General features: G+C 40.4%; 1 protein-coding gene across 3 annotated transcripts in view; it reads left to right on the top strand.

The window, feature by feature from the left end:
* The first annotated feature begins 840 nt into the window (after positions 1–840).
* The window catches only part of PICALM (phosphatidylinositol binding clathrin assembly protein), a 64,844-nt gene continuing 45,222 nt past the window's right edge, over positions 841–20,462 (top strand). For 2 of the 3 annotated variants that reach the window (XM_031612434.2, XM_031612435.2), the window contains exon 1: positions 842–1,171. In XM_031612434.2, coding sequence (XP_031468294.1) covers positions 1,042–1,171 — 130 coding nt within the window. In that variant the 5' untranslated portion in view covers positions 842–1,041. Of the gene's footprint in view, positions 1,172–20,462 lie in introns of all 3 variants that reach the window. The other variant, XM_031612433.2, reaches the window with a different exon arrangement.

Genomic DNA, 20,462 nt, shown 5'->3' with positions numbered 1-20,462 from the left:
GGAGGCACCTGAGGGAACGCTTGGCTAACTTTTATGGAACGTGAAGCAACTTTGCACAAAATCCCATAAGTCAAGGGCAGAGCCGCTGGGTAAATCCGAGAGCCCTGAGAAGCATTAGCTGAGGGGTAAAAAAGGAGGGAGGCTGATCGTGAAAGACCTGAAAAACACATTGTTGTTTATCGACTTATATATTTATGATGTAAATTTGAGAGCTTTCAAATAAGACTGAGGAGGATGAATGCAGCAATCACTCAGCTCCCAACTCCTCACAGCCTTCGGGAAGAGCTCTCCTTCACATCTCCATTGTCCAAGGTACCACACAAGGAATTTCCACGGCAATTTCCAAGCCGAGGAACACGAAAATTTCCTCACAACTCCCGAGGTTTTATTTTACAGCCCTTTGCAAGCGTCACCCTGCTGACCCCAGAGCGGGTACCCACACCGACCCAACCTCTGTCTCCCCACAGATATGACACAGAGCTGGGGGCTGTCCCCGCTTTCCTCCAGCTGCGCGGACCCCCCCGGCTGAGGGCAAGCAGCCCCCAACGGCCCCACAGCGGCCCCCGCCCGCCACACCCGCGCTGAGGGCAGCCAGGCACCACGTGACCCCGCCCCTTCTCGCGCCCGAGGAGCTTCGCACCGGGGCCCGTCCGCTGTAGCGAAAGGAGGGAGGGGAGTCGCGGGGGTGTGGGGGGGGGACGCGGGGCGTGTCACGTGGGCGTGGCGCCGGGATCACGTGACGCGGGGCGGCCGGAAAGCTCCGAGGAGGAGCCGCGCTGCCGCCATTTTCCTGCGGCGCCCAGCGTGTGTCCCCTGTCCCCGGCCGAGCGGAAGGCGCGAGGGGGAGGGGACGGCGGTTGGGGGAGGGGGGTGGGAGGAGGAGGGGTCCCTGCTCGGGTGACAGGTCCGTCCCTGAGGGCGGAGCGGGGGCCGCCTGCGGCGCGGCGGGGCGAGGAATCCGTTCAGCTCCATCCCCCGGCGTAGTCCTCCCGTCCCGGCCCCTGAGGAAGGAGCGGCGCCGCGCTCCCTTCCAGCACCGCCATGTCCGGCCAGAGCCTCACCGACCGCATCACGGCGGCTCAGCACAGCGTGACCGGCTCGGCGGTCTCCAAAACCGTCTGTAAGGCCACGACACACGAGGTCATGGGGCCCAAGAAGAAACACCTGGACTGTGAGTACCCGCGGGGTGACGGAGCGGGGCTCTGCCTGCGCTCCGTTCCGAGCCGGGCTGTGGGGCTGCCTCCTCTCCCTCCGGCCTCACGGGGACGTGGAGCGGCGGAGCTCCGTGTGCTTCGGCATAGGACGGTCTGGTTGGGGGGTGGGGGTGGGTGGGAGCGGGGACGTGGCGATGGAGAGCTTGGGAGAGGCTGCTCGCCGTGCGTGTGCCTTCCAGGAGAGGCCTTGCCGTCGGTTTTTTTCTTTATGCACAGGGCGCTGGGCAGTGTGAGCTTCTGAAGGACGGCGCTTGCCCCGTTCCTCTTCCTCGGAGAACCGAGGGGATTGAGCAGAGGAATGGGATGTTATTTCCTCGCTTATTCGTCTTGTTGATCTCTTGCTAGAGCAGCATTCTCACGTTCTATAGAGCTGGAGCCTGTCTCCAAGTTGGTCGCTTCTCTTATTTCTCTCCCAGGTAGTCTACTAGGGAGAAAAAACCCAATACTTTCCTATCGTTTTGCTCCATATATTCAGTGTGAAATGAGTGCTCGAGGGATTAATCTCTCTCTTATCCTTTCTAGTCTGTCTCCCTAGCAGGGGGAGATGGGCCTAAGAGGGCTTCTTTAGACCTTCAGCACCTGAGCTCAACATCCCATACAGCCTCTATTAAAACTAGATCCAAAGTGGGAAGTCTTAAAAGGTTTTCTCTTAATTCTCTTCCACCCAGTTGATTACAGTGAGCTCAGAAGTTTGTATTACTGCATGTTCCATTAAGCTGTGAGGTCATAGGGCTAAGGATGCACTTCAGTTGGGTACTTGAGTGTATCGCATCCATTTATTCTAGACCTGTCCTCCTTCATCTGTAAAGAAAGATACTGGAGAGAAACCTGTGGATGTGCCTTCTGTTTAAGTGCTTTGTCCTTTCTTCCCACCCACGTATGTGAGAAGGCTGAGTCTTTGTGCATCTTGAATTTGTGCCTTGACTCCTCACTATGTCTAAATGACGAGACCAGATGATAGTACTAGTATACTGTAGTTACTACTTTTTTCCATCAAAATGTGTCTGACTTGAAGCATAAGGAGACTCTTGAGTACCTGAAAGAGATATGGACCATTTTATAGAGTAGCCGTGGAACAGCTGCCTCTGTTTCTTGTTGCTATCCCCTCATCCATTTCGTCTTTTGCCTCAAGACTGTATAGTAAATGACTGTATGTGAGTGAGTTTTTCTGTTTGTTTGTTGTATTTTGTTTTGAGTCAGCTGGGGAGATCTGTGGGCTGTAGTTGGCTTCAGTCTCAGGTAGAGAAAGCACCTTGTCACATGGCTGACGTATGAAGCCATGATGTTACTGGATTTCTTACAATAGAAGGGGGGAGGCTTTATGGTAAAACCTTTGTTAAGTTTAGCTTGGAGTAATAGAGAAAACATAGTTCGAGGACCATCAAACTGACCCATCAACCTTTCTTCAGAGTTGTGTGTGTTTATTCAAAGCTGGTGTTCTGAACATGTTTGCAGGGGGACATCCTAATCAAGACCTATAGAATACTGTTCTGGAAGGGTGCTTGATATACTTAGAACTCATCAGAAAGCTGTATGGTGGTTGCTGGATGAGAGGACTGCTTCCTTATTTCCTGTCTGCTCTGGATTGAGAAAGTCCTAGTTCCTGCCTCTTTCTTGGATGATTCTTTTTTTTCAGAGTGATGTGAATTTATTTTCCATTAGCTTTACTACTATCACTACTTTTCCAAATAGTAAAAATAGATCCTGAGAAGATCAAGTTTTGTATGCTGCCTCTAATAAGTTTCTTGAGAATCTCTGGTCCTGCTAGCAGGAAATGACACAGTTCCATATTTTGGAAGTCTTCTTTGTTCATACTGTTTATGGTTGCATGTTTAAAAATAAATGCTTTTCTTTTTTTTTTTTGCAGAAGCTGTGATTCAAGCCCCACCTCTGGGTTATTTGCACTTTTTTTTTAAAATAGTTTAATTCTTTTAACTGCTAAATAAATCTGAAATGCTGACCTCTTACTGTGAACAACAGTATACCAGTCTCCCATGGGCAGCGTCCTTCTTGAATATTTAAAAATATTTTAAATTTTTAAAGCTTGATTTGCTAAAGCCCGTCTCCAGACTTTAGACAAGTTAATGAGTTATGTTTTCTAAGACTCTCCTGGAGTTAAGCCTTACTTTTGTAGTGTTTTCTGTGGTTGTTGCATATTCTTCTTGATGTGGTATATGCGTTACTTATGCAGACTTCTAATTCTGTGACTGTCCTATTTCTGAAACTTTCTTGTTTAAGCTTGAGCTGTTGTGAGCACATTTAAGTAGCTCAGCCTTGCACTAACCCGTATAACTGGGGAAAATGTAAAATAAATGCCTGTATGTGTGATCATTCCAACTCTAATTTATCTTGTTCTTGATTGTCTATGGAGTTCCAGAACTGAAGGGCTTCCCTTACTCTATTTCTATGTTCCCTCAGCGACTGTTGTCTTAATAGCTAGAGTGTAAAAAGTCATTCTTGGACCATATTGATTCTTTCCAGTTACAGATTTAGTTGATTTTTTTGATAGAAGGAGAAAGAGCTTTTGAATTGACAAGTGGACTTGGCCTATGATAGGTAACATCATTCATCTTGTGATTCAGTGCTCGCACTCTGGATTTGCTGCTGTTTTGGAGGTCCCAAGTTATAACTGGGATAAGAATTCTGTTTTGTCATCTCGGTGCTGTGTTTGTAGCCACGGATTACTTGTTCCATAGTAATCAGGTTCAGTAGTCTTGAAGCCTCCCAAAGTATAGTTCATTAACTTTATTTTATAGAAAACCTAGTTTAACTAGGACTTTGTCCTAGTTTTCACATCACTCTGATATCTCAAAACTAGCTTGTGGGTTTCATTTGTATGCCAAATTTCATACAGCCCTTCCTTTCATGGCTGGTTATTGTCTGCTGTATTCAGTGCTGTACAGAGATAAGAACAAAATTGAGTGTAAATGGTACTGGAGACCTTGTTGCTGAATTTTGCTTTAATTGTTATGGTTCAAAGGTAGGAGCGGGGGGAGTTCTATGTGTATATAGTTGTGGTGGGCAGTTAGTTTTAAGAGAGGCACTGGAATGGGCTGCCCAGGGAGGTGGTGGGTTCACTGACCCTGGAGGTGTTCAAGGAATGTTTGAACATTCTGTTGAGGGACGTGGGTGGTTTCATGAGAACTGTTGGTGATAGGTGGATGGTTGGACTGGATGGTCTTGAATGTCTTTTCCAACCTTGGTGTTTCTGTGATTCTGTGAAAGCCACAAGATAATACATTTAATAGCAACTAGCTGCTTTTACCAGATTCCCAGTGGTATAGAAATGTTTGTGTACCTGTGCAGGTTTGTGAGTGTATTTAAAAAAAAAAAAAAAAAAAAAAGGAAAAAGAAACAGCTTTGATGTGAAATATGGTTAGGGCTGGGTTTTTGAGTGTGTGTGGTGTAGTAGTCCTGTCTGCTTGTAGATAATAGCGCTCTTAAAGGAGAATGTGGATGGATGGCTTGGAAGGAAGTTGTGATACTGTAATTATCCTTTCTTAACAGGAAATCTCTCAATAGTTATGTCAGAGTGTAACTTCCTTTACTTCTTGTTGTGAAGAAAATCAGTATTTTTAAGAAAGACAGTAAACTGCCCTCTGTTACGTAGATGTTACTGAGAAACTACGTAAGTGAAAGTAAGTTGAATTAAACTTGTTGGGAACTTATTTCCCAAGTTCCTCACTCAGCTGTTTTGGCTTTGCTTGCAGACTGCTACTAGAGCAGCAACAAAGTCCAGTTAAATTCTTGCTTTATGCTTCTGCTCTCAGGTGACAGTCAGCAGAGGGGATCTTGTAGCACTGAAAGACAAGGATCACTGTTTTTTTCTGTACCTCCCTGGAAATCTGTAGTAAAGCTGGGAAAATCAGTGCTTTCAGTGATCATCTGCCTTTGAATACTGAAACAACTGGGTTATTTCAGTGATGCAATGTGTTAACTCTTAGGTTCTTAAAACGCTGTTGTGTTCTGCAGTAGGAATTGGTTATCCATGTTCTTTTTACGGCACTTTATAACTTTACCAGAACTACTTTTTTTTTTTTTTTGTTAGGGCTTCCTGATGTTTCTCATGGCTTTGCTTCTCATTTTATATCTGACTGAAATTTCTGGAGGCGGTCCATGGCTATTCTTGCTTGGAACTGTTATGTGTAACCATAATTACTCCAAATGCAGATAATTACATCATTACAGCTTTCTTTTGAAGTATTTCTTTCTCTCTGAGTCCTTCTGTGACTCCTTCAGGATTTGTTCCTTAGTGAGCTTTTCCCAACTTCTGACTAGAATTCCTTTACAGTATTTGTTTATACCTTTTAGTAGAGCACAAGAACTATCACACTCCTCTGGAGTGCCAGAGGGCTGATTTTTCTACCACAGCTGCTCATTTGCAGAAAGAATAGCCATTTAGTTCTGCAGCTGTTGTTTTATTTTACTTAGCCTGAAGCAGTATTCTACTTCAGATGAAGTAAGAGGCAGGAGCTATGGAGGAGAGGCTGGAGAACACCTGCAATCAGCTTACTGTGAATCTTCATACTACCATTGTTTTGCATTGGCTGAGGTTACTCGGGTGTCATGTAACTTTGGGCTGTTGCTCTAACTATAGTTTTTAATGATGCAGACATCTCTCACATCTTCTAAATGAGATACTCAGAAAAGACATTCTTCTGCATTTCAGACTGTGACCTAATGATCTATTTCAGTCTTGTTTGTATTCCTAAGATCAGTTTTCAGTCCCTAGTTGTGGAAGTTTTAAACTGTTCTTAGTGGCAAGAAGTTCACAAAGTAACATTACTTTGCATAGTAATACTAAAAGGGTGACTTATTAAAAAAAAAAAAAAAAAACAAAAAAACAAAAAACCATGGAATACAAGCTTCCTTTTTGTTGGTTTCCTTTTTTTCTGTACATTGCATTATGTAAAGCATATAATCACTAAACTAGTAAGTAAATGCTGTGAAAGTTAACTTGTGACATGTTAGAGATCTTGCTCTCCCTGAAAAATACCACACCTTTTCCAAAACAGAGACGTATTTTGCATGGGAAAGCTCAGTATTTTTTAACAGCCTCCTGAAGTTTCTCAAGATCTTTAAGGTATTTTCACTCTTTAATACTGAAACATCAGTTTCTTTTCCAAAAAAATAGCCCAGTTGCTGCAGATAAGATGTGTGCACTCGTTACTTTTGGTAAACCTTGTTGATCCTAAAACATTGTAGAAGAAATCAGGTGAGTGCTGTGAATGACTTGATTGTAGTCTTGAAGTTGTGTTGTAAGACAACCATTAAGCATTCATGTATGTTCATAATTCATGTATAAAGCAATAGTCTCGGGTGCAGTTCTTAATTCTGTGTAAGCAAACTCTTGTGAGAACTTTTCACAAGTTCTTTGACAGAACCTCATCTTGTCAAGAAACCTATTTATGTCCATCAGTTTGGAAGTTTTAACTTCCTAGGTTTTCTGCAGGTTGAAGTATTAGCCTTAAAAGTAGCTGTAATGTGGAGCTGAGCATTATCTTGCAAAGGTTCTGGTAGGAGAGATTTTGTTGCTGATTGTCTGCACTGGATTAGAAGTTAAACAAGAACTGACCAGCCAAAAAGCCACTCCTAAATGGAAATGGAATAAACTGATGTTGATATCAAGTTGTTCTGATATTGTTCTTGCTGTTCAAGAAGTTATGTCCATTGTGAAGTGCGATTCTCATCAGGCAGGGTATAGACTTTTCTTAACTGTTGTACCCTTCTTAGCTCAAAGGAGGTAGAAATAGTGTGTGTTGTGTCTCAGCAGTCACCCTCAGCTTCACATTACAGCTTTATCAGTTAGATGGCAGTTCGTAAACCTCCAAACAATGTCTGTATATTCACTGTGAACTTTGGGTATTCTGAAGGCTGTTAGTGGCAAATCTGAGTTCTTAGTAATTTGTGACAAATCGGGTATTGAGATTTGAGAAATCAGGGAACTAAGCTGTATTTAACTGTCTGTGAAAATAACTTCATTAAGTTAAGCGTTTCATAATGACTTAACAAATGGGCTGGATTTTCAGATTGTGACTAAGCATCCCTATGCTATTTTTCTAAAGGAGCTTTATTAAAGTAATACTTATCTGGATCATTTGAATATTAAAAAATGAGCAAATTAGGGTTTTTTTTCTGTTTTTCTTTGGAACAGATGTAGTAAAATGACAAGATCTACACCAGAAGTTGATGTGGAATGTCAGTTCTTAGCGTGAGTTGCATGTAAATGTACTGGAGAGAAGTGGTACAAAGGTCTTGTGGTTTTATTTTAATTCATGTGATGACGTACATGTAGTGTCTGGGCATGTATTGATGTATATATAAAATAATAGACAAATATGGCTCTTAGGCTCATTCTGAGCTCTGTAATGTAATTTCTTTGAGATCTGTCAATTTCCTAAGGAGAAGCTCTCCACATCAAGCCCTTTTTCTCCTTCCACTCATTCTCTTGATAAGGCACTTTTGAAATCTTCGTGTAATGTTCCTTATTATCTCTGAAGCAAGCAGTCCTTCAGTTACTGTGTCTGTGTGCTGTGGCAGCAGTGCCATTCTGGAAGCAGCAGTTCTTTTGCTTATGTAGGAAGTGATACATTTGTGCTGGTTCCAACTCTGCTCTGCTATTTCACATATTTACTCTAAATATGGTACTTGCAGTAGCATGTAGCTTGGCCACTGCAGTTCCCAGCTGTATACTGTGACATCAACAAAGCATCTCTACAGTTCATAACCTTTGTCACTTTTAATACTTAATGATTTGTTCTTCAAATTGTTATATTTGTTCAATTGTTAGAACTGTTTCCTTGCCAAATGTTTTTATATGTTTTTTCAAATTAATGGCTTTTAAAACTGTATTTAATTCAGTTTGAAGAATGATACATATTTCATTAGCATCCTCACAAAATTTCTGGATGTCTGTGATTTGATTATTCTGGTAGTTCCTGCCAAATCAGGAGATCAGGTAGCTATCAAACAGGAGAAATAGCTGTCTTTGTGTTCTCTGACATTAAGAGCTGCCTGTGACTTGCTTTGCTCTTGGCAATGTTTGAGTTCTTCTGGGATGGATAATGAGGAACTGTAATGTGATATGACAGTTTCTGTACCTGTCTCATGCTTTTCAGGTGTGTGCTTTCTGTGTTAGGTTTACTTTTGTTATATAGAGTGCTTCTTCTCCCTGCTTATACTTACGTTCAGAAATCCCTTCAGCATTGCTCTTAAATTTGTTTCCAGTTGTGCTTGGTTTATTTGGCTGATAAATGGGTCGATGTTTAATTGGAAATTGGGTCACACATGAGTTTGAATTTGATTCTATCCCCTTCCCCTCCTCCCTAGCCTGCGTTGCTGTGATAATTGCGTCCATCGCTGCAACCTATTTCAAACTTTGAATTTTTCTGATCCACGTCTGTGTATTCTTGACCTGACCTCATTTTTTGATGTAAAATGGTAAAACTTGCTTCAGCTATTCTCAGTATGGTAGCTTAAACACTGTGATAGTGGTGTCAGTTGATTGTCATTTTTTTATTTGCCAGAAACCATTGGCATTAATAATTTAGCAGACAGTGTTATGATAAGCTTAAAAAAATCTTGCCTTTAAAAATGATAAACTAGGAATATATACTTCATGGTACACAGCAGCTATATACAGCATTTTCAAATGAAGCTTACTTTGCATAAAGCAATTCTCAATTTGATCTGGCTTTTCTAAATATCCTTCTGTGCTCTTTTTCTCTCAACAAGTTTTACTGTTTGGAAACAAAAAGATACCTGAGGATTCCAGTATAACTTGGAATCAGTTGTGAGGGTGATGGTCCATGTCGCTTTGCTCTCATTGATACAGATAAGTTCTGAGTAGCAGGTTTTGCTCAAATTACAGTACCTGCATTTGTTGTCTTTCAGTACAATTGACTGCCACCAGTCTGTGTTGAATTCAGTTGGAGTTATTCTTCTCTGAGTGCATTTCAGTCAGATATTGAAACAACACTGTAGAATGAAGCCTAGAGCATCAAAAGTTTAGGAGGTGGATTTCAATCATAGGAATGAACGAGAAGTCAATGGATGCCAAATATGAACACTTTTGCATGACTGGGCTGTAGTTATTTCTAACAAGGCAATGAAGTGCATAGTGAGCTGCTGCCTTTTGATTAGCTGTCTGATGGAAATGTTCAAGATACACAAGTGCCAGCTGTAAACTGTTTGAAACGCAGGGACTGACACTGTGCTATGCTTTAGGGGGAAAAATGATGCTCTGAGGGCAGACTTCTTTTTTAAATCCTTGATAGTTAATAGGGAATGAGATGAAACTTCTTTCTGGATCTGGTGAGCTGGAATGCTTTGCCACAGACAGTAGAATCATTAAGCCTATCAAATGCAATCAGAGTTAGTGCTGTTTCCTAGCAGATTCCTTTGCATTAAAAATATGGAATATGTGAAGTTTATTTCCGTGCTTAATTTGGCATGTAAGCAGATGGAAATCCAGGGAAGCTTTTGTTAGTTCTCAGATGCCAGGGAACAGCACAGTTAATTGAATGTGTGATGTTGGGAATTGCATTGTTATGAGTTTGAAGCATTTTCTAAAAAACTTTTTGCCTACAAGGAGTTATTTTACAAGGAGACTTCATTCAGATTTAATTATTTGTAAGAAAAACAGAATACTTTTGTGAAGATGCTTTTGTCCTTCAAAAAAAAAAAAAGACCTGTTAATGAGGAGCCTTTGTAGATAGGAATGTGTTCATCCACTTGGTATGTAGCAGGGTGGACACAAGACATTCTAACACCTAGTTGTACTGTAGCTCCATGTTCTTCTTAGCTCTCTGAGGTTCCAGCCAATGAATGACTTGACTTTGAAGCAGTGGAATAACTAGCTAGGTCTTGCAGTTAGAGCTTTTCTTCAGAAAACAGTCTTCTGTTTTAAAGGTAGAATCAGGCTGAAGCAATCTTTCCTTTTACTGATGACCACTTTTACTTTGGCTCTGGTTTATTTTAGAGGCTGTTCAAGGCAGGGACATGTCTTTGTGCATGGTAAATACAGAAATTTCCGTCTGGAAGCAGTGGGATATGGGAAAATTCTTACATTTTACAACTTCTACCACTGGTCTAGTTTCAAACTGAAAGGATTTCAAGCTCCGTGTTTGCTCTGAAATTTTGTGAAACTTGATAACTGCATCATTGCTAATGAAGTGTTCATCAGAAAGATCTCTAAATCCAAGGGTGAGCAGAAGAACTACTTTGGATTTATGAAGCCCAAACACAACATTACTGTTACAGGGTGGGTACCCATTTGTAAGGTTCATGGCTTTAGCTGTTGACAATGAGTAGAGCTTAATTTGCAGCACTAGAAAACCACTACTTCACTTCCACACTTCATGCTCAGTGAAGGCTATTTCTGTTCCACCTTGACCTATCTCATGTTATATTTTTGATTTTATTCTAAACAGCTTTGGCATGGACTGTAAAGGATAATTCTCATGTGTTAGCAGTTGCATCCTTGTAGAAGGGTGCTATTTAAACATGCATTGAAGCTGCACTAGGATGAGCCAATATGAGTATTGTTTGCTCAGGGAGTTCCAAATACCTTGTGGGAAATATTCTAAATTGAAGAAGGAAGTTAAAGTTAAATCAGGCAGGCATTTCCAACACTTCTATGAAAAGTATGGAGGATTTTGGCTGTTGCTGTACTTGACTGCCTCTCTTCTTACACGAGCTGAGTACACAAGTTTCAGCTGAAACAGTTTTGTGAACATATGTATGTTTTGACTGGGAGAAGATGTAATTTTTTAATTTTCCTGTTGAGCTCCTGTGCTCCATTTATCTGATTTATCAACAGTTCATATCAGAAAGCAATCTGTATTGTCCAGAAATGAAGGCATGAATGGGCCTGTCAATGAGAAATCTCACTTAATGAGTTCACCTTTATATGCAAAACATAAAAGAAATACTGTGGAATGGGTGGAGCTTGTATTAAAGTGGCAGCAAGGAATACTCCAGCTTGAAGTATCTTGAATTGTAGTTGCTTATTAGAATTTAGCACGAGTCACTAAGTTAACATATAAGGAGTAACTTTGCAGTTTGTTTTGGTGTCTGACTTATTCTTGTTGAAGATTAGTTCCTTTAAGAGTAGATATTCAGATGGAATCTCTTGTTTTCCAGCTTGGATCCTTCCTCTTTGCATCCTTCAGGTATTCATGGGCATTGTAAGACCTGCCTGAGCCTTCTTTTCTCCAGACTGGGCAGTCCCAGTGCTCTGTCTGTCTTCATTGGAGTGGGTCTCCAGGTCCTTGGTGATCTTGGGGACCCTCCATTAAACTCTGTCCAGTATGCATGTAGTGGGGAGCCCAGAACTCCAGGTGCAGCCTCATGATTGCTGAGTAAAGCAGAACCATCACCTCTTCTGACCCTGCTGGAGATACTTTGCCTAATGCAGCCAAGAATACCATTAGCTGCCTTCGCAGCATGGCCACACAGCTCTGTTGGCTCATGTTCAGCTTGGCGTCTACCAGGACCCAAAGGATTTTCTTGCAGGCTGGCTTTCCAGCTGGGTTCTCTTAACATGTGCTGGTGCCTGAGGCTGTTCTTACCCACGTAGGGAACTCTGTACTTCCTAATGAGCTTCGTGAGACTTTTGCCATCCCACCTCTCCATTGTGTCCAAGTTCACTGTCTATTGTGGCCCTCTGTTGGGCCAACCACTCCCACCAGTTCTGCTGTCAGCAAATTCTAGCTTGGTGCTTGTGAAGCTTGGTGAGTAATTTTCAGTGATAGATATTTGATTATTAGCGGTTGTCCTTGTTGAAATAACATCATTTTTCAGAAATCCTTGTTTTCCTTTAAGAAAAAGTCTAATATGCTATGATCAGGAAATAATCAAAATTGCTTTCCTCCTTAGTCTTTCCTCCTCAGCCATTAACTGAGATTTGGTAATTAAAAACTCTGCAGCAAGCATTGAGCAAGTGTTTCTTGTCAGTGAGAGAGAAGTCTTATGGTAAAATATTTTGGGTTACTAGCTTGAAGTTGATGAGCTGCTTTTACAGAAATTTCAGGAAAAAAAGATGGATTCCTTGATAGAACTCCCTTATGAAACACATGCTTTGCTGTGTTATTCTTTATTAGCAATTCGATTGTCTTGATTTTTCCTTTTCTCCACTTTTTCCCCTCTTTACACTTACATTTAGACTGCTTTTTATGTGATGTCTTACAAGTGTTTAACTCAGAGCTATGGTTGCTATGAAGAGCCCTTAAGCTCTGTTTAGTCAGCTGAAGCAGCAAGCAGCCATCTGATTAACCACTCTGTAGGTATGTGAGAAGTCATGCTGGTCATAGAGCACTGAACAGGTATGGAACACAGCAGTATTTTTCATGTATAGTATGCTGCTGTTTTACTTCTTAACAATTGTCCTGCTAAATGTCAGTATTTCTGCAGTGACTTTTCTGAGTAGATCTTCATAAGCCTGTGGCCACATAAAGCTCCTTAAAGATGCAAACAACTGCTTTTGAAGCACTCAAGCTTGATTTTTGTAGTGCATACAGAACACCTCAGTATCTGCAGGGTAAGTTCATTTGCCTTTTGTTCTTTCAGTAGTATGGGTTAAAAACATGATTGAACTGATTCTGCAGGGACAAAAGGACCTGTAATATATGCTGTTGGCAGTGTTTGAATCACTTGGTGATGCATCTTATTTGGTGCAACAAACTGATATGAACTCTTGACAAATGCAGATGTTTCCACAAAACTATGTCTGAAGGATTTTTTTCCTCTCTTAGTAATTAACTGGGCAACCTTTTATTGTAGGGGAAGCTGTGGAGGGTGGCAACTGCCAAGACAGACATCCTACCGTGCATTTAAATATTTTTACAATTACAATGTACGGCTTTAATTACATTGCTTTTATTTTGCTATGTAATTACTGGTTTGCTGAGGACATCAGTATACTCCTGCTTTGTGTTCTGCAGGCGATACACAGCCAGGGAGGTTGCATACTGGAGGATGTGTTCTGGCATGAGTGCTTTTGAGAAACAGGGAAAGCTGGAGAAGGTCTTTGAAATTCGAGAAGGTCATAGTCTGACCAAAATGCTTTGCTCTGTGGGGGTGGATATATGTATGCATCTTTATCTGCAGCTTCAGCATCGATGGAGGTAGGCAAATTCAGGGCTAGGCCTCCTTTCACTCAAATGTGTGTTTCCTTATGGCTCTCAAAGGCAGTTAGGTGAAATGTGGTATTCTTTTTCTGAATTAGGTTCTGTAGAGAAGGAAAATCCACTTCCAAAGTCTGCTTTTAAAAACGGGAGGAGACAAACATACCTTATGCAGCTTTGCAAAAGCCTCTGGTTCGATGCTTTTATTTCTCATCTTGGATTTTGTCTATTAAACTAACTAAAAGATGCAACTCTTCTTTATAACAAAAGAAAAAAAGGGATTGATGTGTGATTCCTGCTAAAAGAATGACTTGAGAATTTTGTGACTTAAAAACTTGTTCAGTGAGATTTGTAAGATGCACTTGCATGTGTACACCATTTGCTTGGAATAGCTTCCTGCTTTCAGTGGGAGATCAGTATTGAAGCTATACAGTTTTCAGAGTAATTACTTTGCAAGAAAATAGTAGCACTCTGCCTTGTACAATTAATCATGCTTGCATCCAACCACTATGTGTAACCATCCATACTATTCATGATATACTGTATACTTAAATACTGACTTCAATATCAAATATGATGGCTGTAGTTCACAATCAAAGCTTGCCCATCCCAAAGATCTCTTTAGACAGCAGGCCTAACGTATTTTCAGCCAGCACCACTCAGAGTACTGACTCTGTACCTGAAGAAGTGGATGCATCCTCAAGTGTTCAGAGTGCTCTAGAAATACTTAATGTTGAACAAATAACTGTCTGTGATTTTGATTCATTGAAATGATCACATGTTCAGCAAAAAAGGAGTATTTTCTTCCTCTTTGGTTTAAAAAATACCATTGGGTTAAATGCTCAGTGCAAATGTTCTGCTTATGCAGCCGTTGTCATGTGATTTGGCAAATGCAGACAGTTTTCATCTTGTAATCAAGAATCACCTTTAGAGAATGTTCTGTAGGCTCATTATTAGCATTTTTCTAAAGATAAAATCAAGGCTCTGCATTTAGAGATGCTTCCAATGGGGATAATATACCAGTGTTTGGTATGGGAAACAAACAGTTGTTTTGGACTAATTTGGAGATAACATACTTTTTTAAAGGTACAAGATTAACGTGGAGAAGAAATGTTTTAGCAGGTCTTGAATATTTCTCTGCCTGTAGGTTCTCTGGAAGTAGTTGAGCTGTACTTTTTTAAAGCGAGAACTTGAGGCTTTATCCTTAGAGAGAGTAATGAGTACTGGTGAGGCTTTCAGAGTCTGCAGTGGTAATGAACACTGCAGCAGGAAGAAAACTTGATTATCAGTTATTGTTATTGAAGTGTTATTTGGGGGGAAGAGGCTAAGGGAGGGACCTTACCTAAACAAGCAGATCTTAGGCATTCACTTATTTCTTATGAACTTCATAATTCACAGACTAAAATGATACACTTAAGAAATCTGCAATTGAGGGGGAAAAAAAAAAAAACCAGCAAAAACCCCCTAGTGGAAATGTAGCTTACACTGTCAAACCAGTTTTTTTTGTCTTCAGAAAAATGTGGAATGCAAATGGTTTTTCATCTGAGGAGACCTTTGCTAATGTGCTACATTCACTCTAGAGATCCATATCCAAAACTGTGTTGGGGATACTTCAGTATGCTAGTTGAAATCAGATTGGCAGGAGCTGGTAAACATCTTCTGAAATTAAATTTTTGATTCTGGCTCAAGTAATCTCTTTAATCTTTGGCAGCTCTCCCTGTGAAAATGTGAATACGTAAGGACAGCAGACAAAAATGAATTGTAAGGAGAGGAAAGGATCTGGAAAATTAATCGTCAGAAAGCTGACTATCTCGTAGATACTTTTATATTGACTTTCACTTAGATTGCTGGTTCTCTCATGACAAAAATTGATCTTGATGGGGGTAGGTTAAAAGAATTTCTTGGCATTTCTTCTGCATGATTGTCTCAGAAACAAAATATTTCAAAGCAGTTCTCTGCACTACAGGGTTTGCCATCAAATTGGAAGATAGCTAGAGTGGAGAATATGTCCTTACCAGGTTTTTACTGATAATTTTTTGTTAACAAGTGGTATGTTGGAACATAGCATGTGCTGGCATTGTTGGGAGCTGCTCTTCAGGGCAGGATTAGAAGACAAAGTTAAATTGACAAACTGGGGCAGTTCTCCATGGAAGAGCAGCATTCTAAATGGGTAGAGAAGGTGTTAAAGCTGAGTATGAAATAAGAAACATCTGGCAGTGCAGGAGCACTAAAAGAATATTTGGCTTCTTTTATTTTCAGTGTAAAACACTGGTGTTAGGCTGTGGTATAGGTGTGGTATCCTTCTGTATTTGTATTGAGGAATGAATGCAGCATGGGAGAACACCTTCTTTCTCCTTGGTACTGGGGAGTTTTGTTGGCGTGCTGTATTTGTGGGGCTGAAGTGAAACTGAGGAGAATCCAGAGGAGATCAGTTGGAAGAGTTTAGGGAGCATTGAAAAGAAAGGTTTATTAAGAAAATGGGTGACAGAAAATAGTGTTGATGGAAGGACTGGTGCTCTTCCCTTTTTCCTCTTGTTCTCCCTTTTGCATGCAATCATATTTTCTTCCATAGACACTCCTGCCAGTTTTCATCTTCTGTATGCAGCTTCTCTTTTAGGAGAGTGGGGAAAACCATGTGGAGTGGTGTTTTTTCCCCCACTTGGGTTAGTTTTTTCTATTTTTGAAGAAATTAATATCATTCAAAGTACGTCAATGCTGCCGTAAAAAATTTCTTTTCTACAATAAAGATATTGAAGCACTGCAACAGGTTGTCCAAAGAGCTGGTGGATGTACCATCCCTGGAGACATTCCAAGTCAGTGTAGGTGGGGCTCTGAGCAACTTGATCAAGCTGTAGGTGTTCCTGTTCATTGCAGGGGACTTGGAATAGTTGATCTTTAAGGGTCCCTTGCAACTCAAGTGGTTTTGTGTCAACTGATAGAAACATGTAGTCACATGTCAGCAGGCAGGGGCAGGAATGAGCTCATCCTGTCTCATGTCAGTGAGCTGCCTCACAAAAACATGTCCTACAGATAAGTATCCATCAAGTTGCATGGGGGGAGGTCCAGGCTGGATTTTGGGAAAATTTCCTCTCGTCAAGAGTGGCAGCCCAGGGAGGTGGTGGAGTCATAGTTCCTGGTGTTGTTCACAAAACATTTAGATGTTGTACTAAGGGATATGGCTTGGGGAAGTATCAGTGGTTGTTTGGGCTGGGTGATCTTGGAGGTCTTTTCCAACCTTGGTGATTCTGTGATCCTGTTTCTGAGGTGAATCAGGGGGGTTGCATGTTAAGTGAGGTTCTTTCCAAACCTTACTCTTTTCTTTGGTTTGATGGGGGTTGAAGTGGAATGGGTTGAGCCCAGGGTATGGGTGACTTTATATTATTAAAAAAAAAAAAGGGAGTGTGTGAAATATTACAAGGAGGGAGTCATAGTGTCATTTAAGGCTCGCTCTTTCTTCATTGGTTTTCCTAACCTGTCCTTCCCAAGTTGTGTTGTGCTTACCACCACTCTGAAATAGACCCTTCACTTACTTGAAGTATAAGTCAAGAATCAAAATCTAAGTAAGTTAAACTGTGGTTTGTATTCAACTTGCAGAGTAAAAATACTGTGGGAATGGAGGAAGGAGTTAGCTCGTAGCAGTAGCTATCTAGTCCAAATCATTTCACTGGTAATCTATATCAACCATGAGCTTGATAGCCTTTTCCTTTTGTGTTTAAAAAAAAAAAAGTAGAAGTGAATTCATAAAACTGATCAAAACTTGTTACTGATGTTGGTACACAAGTTAGTTGCCTTTGACAAACTTGTGTTCAAGGGATCTATCTGTGGGTTTAACCAGGACTCTGGTTAGATGAGTGGTGATCACTAGCTGTGGGGTTGGAGGAGGTGACCTTCAGAGGTACTGTCCAACCTGAATTAATTTCTAATTCTCTGATCCTATTTATGTGTAACTTGTTTTCTTTACTGTGCTGTGATGGTCTGGTAATTCACGTGGTTTTCTTGGTTGAGCATCTCTTGTCTGAAAGCGTAAGGTGCTGATGCTTGCAGGATAAGCAGAACTACTTGAAATTGTTACCTTTTCCTGGGAGAAATGCATCTGATTAGAGCAGTGTAGAGGAATCATGGTGTTGGTGCATTCAGGTTTAAAACTTCTTTAAGTTGTTTGAGCCTTCGTGAACACTTAATCATCGTAATTGTTTCTGAATTAATGAGATAAATGTAGCTGGAATGAGAGAATTGTTTATGTATGCAGCTGTGCTGTTGAGTTGGAATTTAGAAAACATTTAGTGTTAACCTTTATAGTGTGATGGAGGTATTCAATATATTTGAGGATAGGTACTGATAAGGGGTGCAGCGATCTGTTATGTCTTCAGAAATTGAGTCTGCAGACGTAACTTACTCAGATCTGTGGTTTTCTGCAATGTTTGTAACGGTGGGGAACTTTTGAATATTAATCATTAGAAATGTTGGATCAAAATGAGAATTAAAAAAACAAATAAAAACACAACACAACAGCAAATTGAAAACCCGTTCCCTGTTTTTCCAATTGTTTCATGAGCTGTTTCATTTATTTTATTTTTTTCCTGTAATTTCATTTATGGATGCTTTGTTTTCTGGTTTAAACTCTTCATCTTGCTCAGAGAAGTCGCTGTTGAAGTAGTTGTCCAGCTGAACCCGATTGTGCTACTCTATTTTCACATGAAGTGTCTTGATCAGTTTTTACAGTACTCACACTTGAGAAGTGAGGGTTTGTCAAGGAGTTGCCTTAGGAGTAAATCTAGACTGTGAAACATACTGCAGCAGTAATGCTGAGTTCATGGGATTACTGACAGGGACTCAGAAAAAGTTTCTAAGAGCTGTAGTTAGAAATCACTGTTCTAGCTGTCGGAGAGAGTACTTCAGTCATACTTGAACTGAAAGGAATAAAAAGACAAGATGCAGCTTGATGAAGTGAAATTATAAATTGTTGGCTGTAAAACAAGTTATTCTACATTATGTTAAACCTGCCTTCAGCTTCTTCTATTCTGCTTATCTATTATGAATGGGATAAATCCCATTCCTTGTGAAATATGGAGAGCCCTGAACAAAGTCGTTCTTCTCAGATTTCTGAGAAATTTATTGTATGTACACATAGTTTAACACAAATTAGAATGCGTAGAATCGGATTTGAAAGTGGCAGAGTAGAGATTAATGATCAGCTAACTTCTGTATTTTGGTCTTATCATAGGATTTTGGATTTCCTCTGTCTTGTAAGTGTCCAAAATCCTTTTATGGCACAATTAAATCCTCTGATGCTCAAGTGCTGAAGAACAGTATGCATTAAATGCTGTTAAAGTGTTTTCTAGTTGTTCTGTGTGAATTTTCCTGCTGGCACTGGTATGCATTTGTTAGTGGAGCCTTTTTGAGTTCTTTATTCATTTTGTGTCTTAATTTTTGAAAACTACTTTCTTGCAACTGCATAAACTGAGAATTAATATTAAAAAATATGTAAGTATTTTAGAAGGGGGGGATGGTGTTCATAATCTAGAATAGAGGTTGTCCTCAGCAGGATAAAGTAGTTCTAAACTTGAGTGTTACCCTTCACACAAAGTACTCAGGTAAAAGGTATCTTTTAGGTCAGGAATGACAACTGACTTATGGAAAGCCTTGCTGCTGCTACAATCTGTGACTAAATTAATTTTCTATTTCATTCCAGATCTTCTGCCAAATGCTACGTTGTTATAACTGGAGTGCTTGGTTCGTTTTTACTCTGCTAGAAGGAGGATGCGATAGCTGTGTTTAAAGTTGATGTTGGTATAGAGATCATGTTTGTTGCTCAGAGGTGACCTGTGGAGTGTTAATCCTAAGCACTGAAAATTTGTTTAGAATTAGTGAAAGTAAATTGAATCTTAGAACACCATTAGCACATCAGCTGTATTCTTAACACAATCAAAGGAAATACTCTTTTTTTTATCCGGTGACAAACTTCCTAGCAGTGTAAATCCAATCATTTCAGATTAAAGACCACTTAGAGGCAGAGTTGCTGACTTGTAATGTTCCGATTTCTTTGGCAAAATTCTTAGAAAGTTGGCACAATTAGCTGCTGCAACACTGTGTGATGTCTTATGGGAAGGAGTTGCATCTGCTGAAATTTTCATCCAGCCTTGGTAACGCTCAGAAACAGTTTAATAGATGTTTATATTGAACATTGCTGACCAAATGATGGAACTCTTCAAATCTTTTTCTGTTTCTGAGATGAAATATTTGCATAGAGTGAGAAGTATTGCTGTAAGAAGATGAGTCCTTAACACAGGGGGCAAGGATTATAGCTTGGGAGTTAGAATGAAGATCAAGACAGCTAGCGAAAGCAATGGAGCACATGTCCTGTGAGCACCATCAGTTTGTACTCTGCTGTTTCAACTGTTGGGCTAAGTAAAGATGTCAGATTTTTTTCCCGACTGTGTATCACATTCACAGCTGTAATACAATAGAAGGGTTTTAGCTTGAATGTGTTGTCTTCAATGAATGTTCAGGATGAGAGGTAATGGCTAAGTTATACCAGGGGAGGTTCAGGTTGGATATTAGGAAAAATTCTCAGAAAGAATGGGAAAGTATTGGCACAGGCTGCCAAGGGAGATGCTGGACTCACTGTAGAGGTGCTGAAGGAGCATGGAGGTTTGGCACTGAAGGATGTAGTTAGTGGGCATGGTAAGGATTTACTGATGGCTGGACTTGATGATCTTGGAATCATTGAGATTGGAAAAGATGATTCTATCTCGTGGAGAGAGCAATCCCATAGAGTACAAGGGGGAAGTCTTTTTAGCCTTTGAAATTTTAAGTTCAGAGTTTAACTAAGATCCATTTGTGCAGCTGGAGGTGAGAGGGAAAAAGACTGATCATAAACAAATGGACACTCATGCAGAGAATTATTTTAGTATCAGCACTGTCCCATAGTCCATCATTAATGATTAGCCACAAATGGAATGTCAGCCACCAGTGTGTTATCTCTGCAATCAGAAAGCTAAGCCACACACTAAATGGGTTGTGCTCTATTGAATTTCTGACATAACTTTATAAGAGTAATTATTAAAGTGAATTGAAGGTGAAATTATATTTCCTTCCTTTTTTTAAAGGCATATGTGGCTTC

This window comes from Phasianus colchicus, chromosome 1 (assembly GCF_987193195.1).
Source record: "Phasianus colchicus chromosome 1, bPhaCol1.hap1.1, whole genome shotgun sequence".
NCBI classification, from domain to species: Eukaryota; Metazoa; Chordata; class Aves; order Galliformes; family Phasianidae; genus Phasianus; species Phasianus colchicus.
This window is presented reverse-complemented; position numbering and strand designations above follow the sequence as displayed.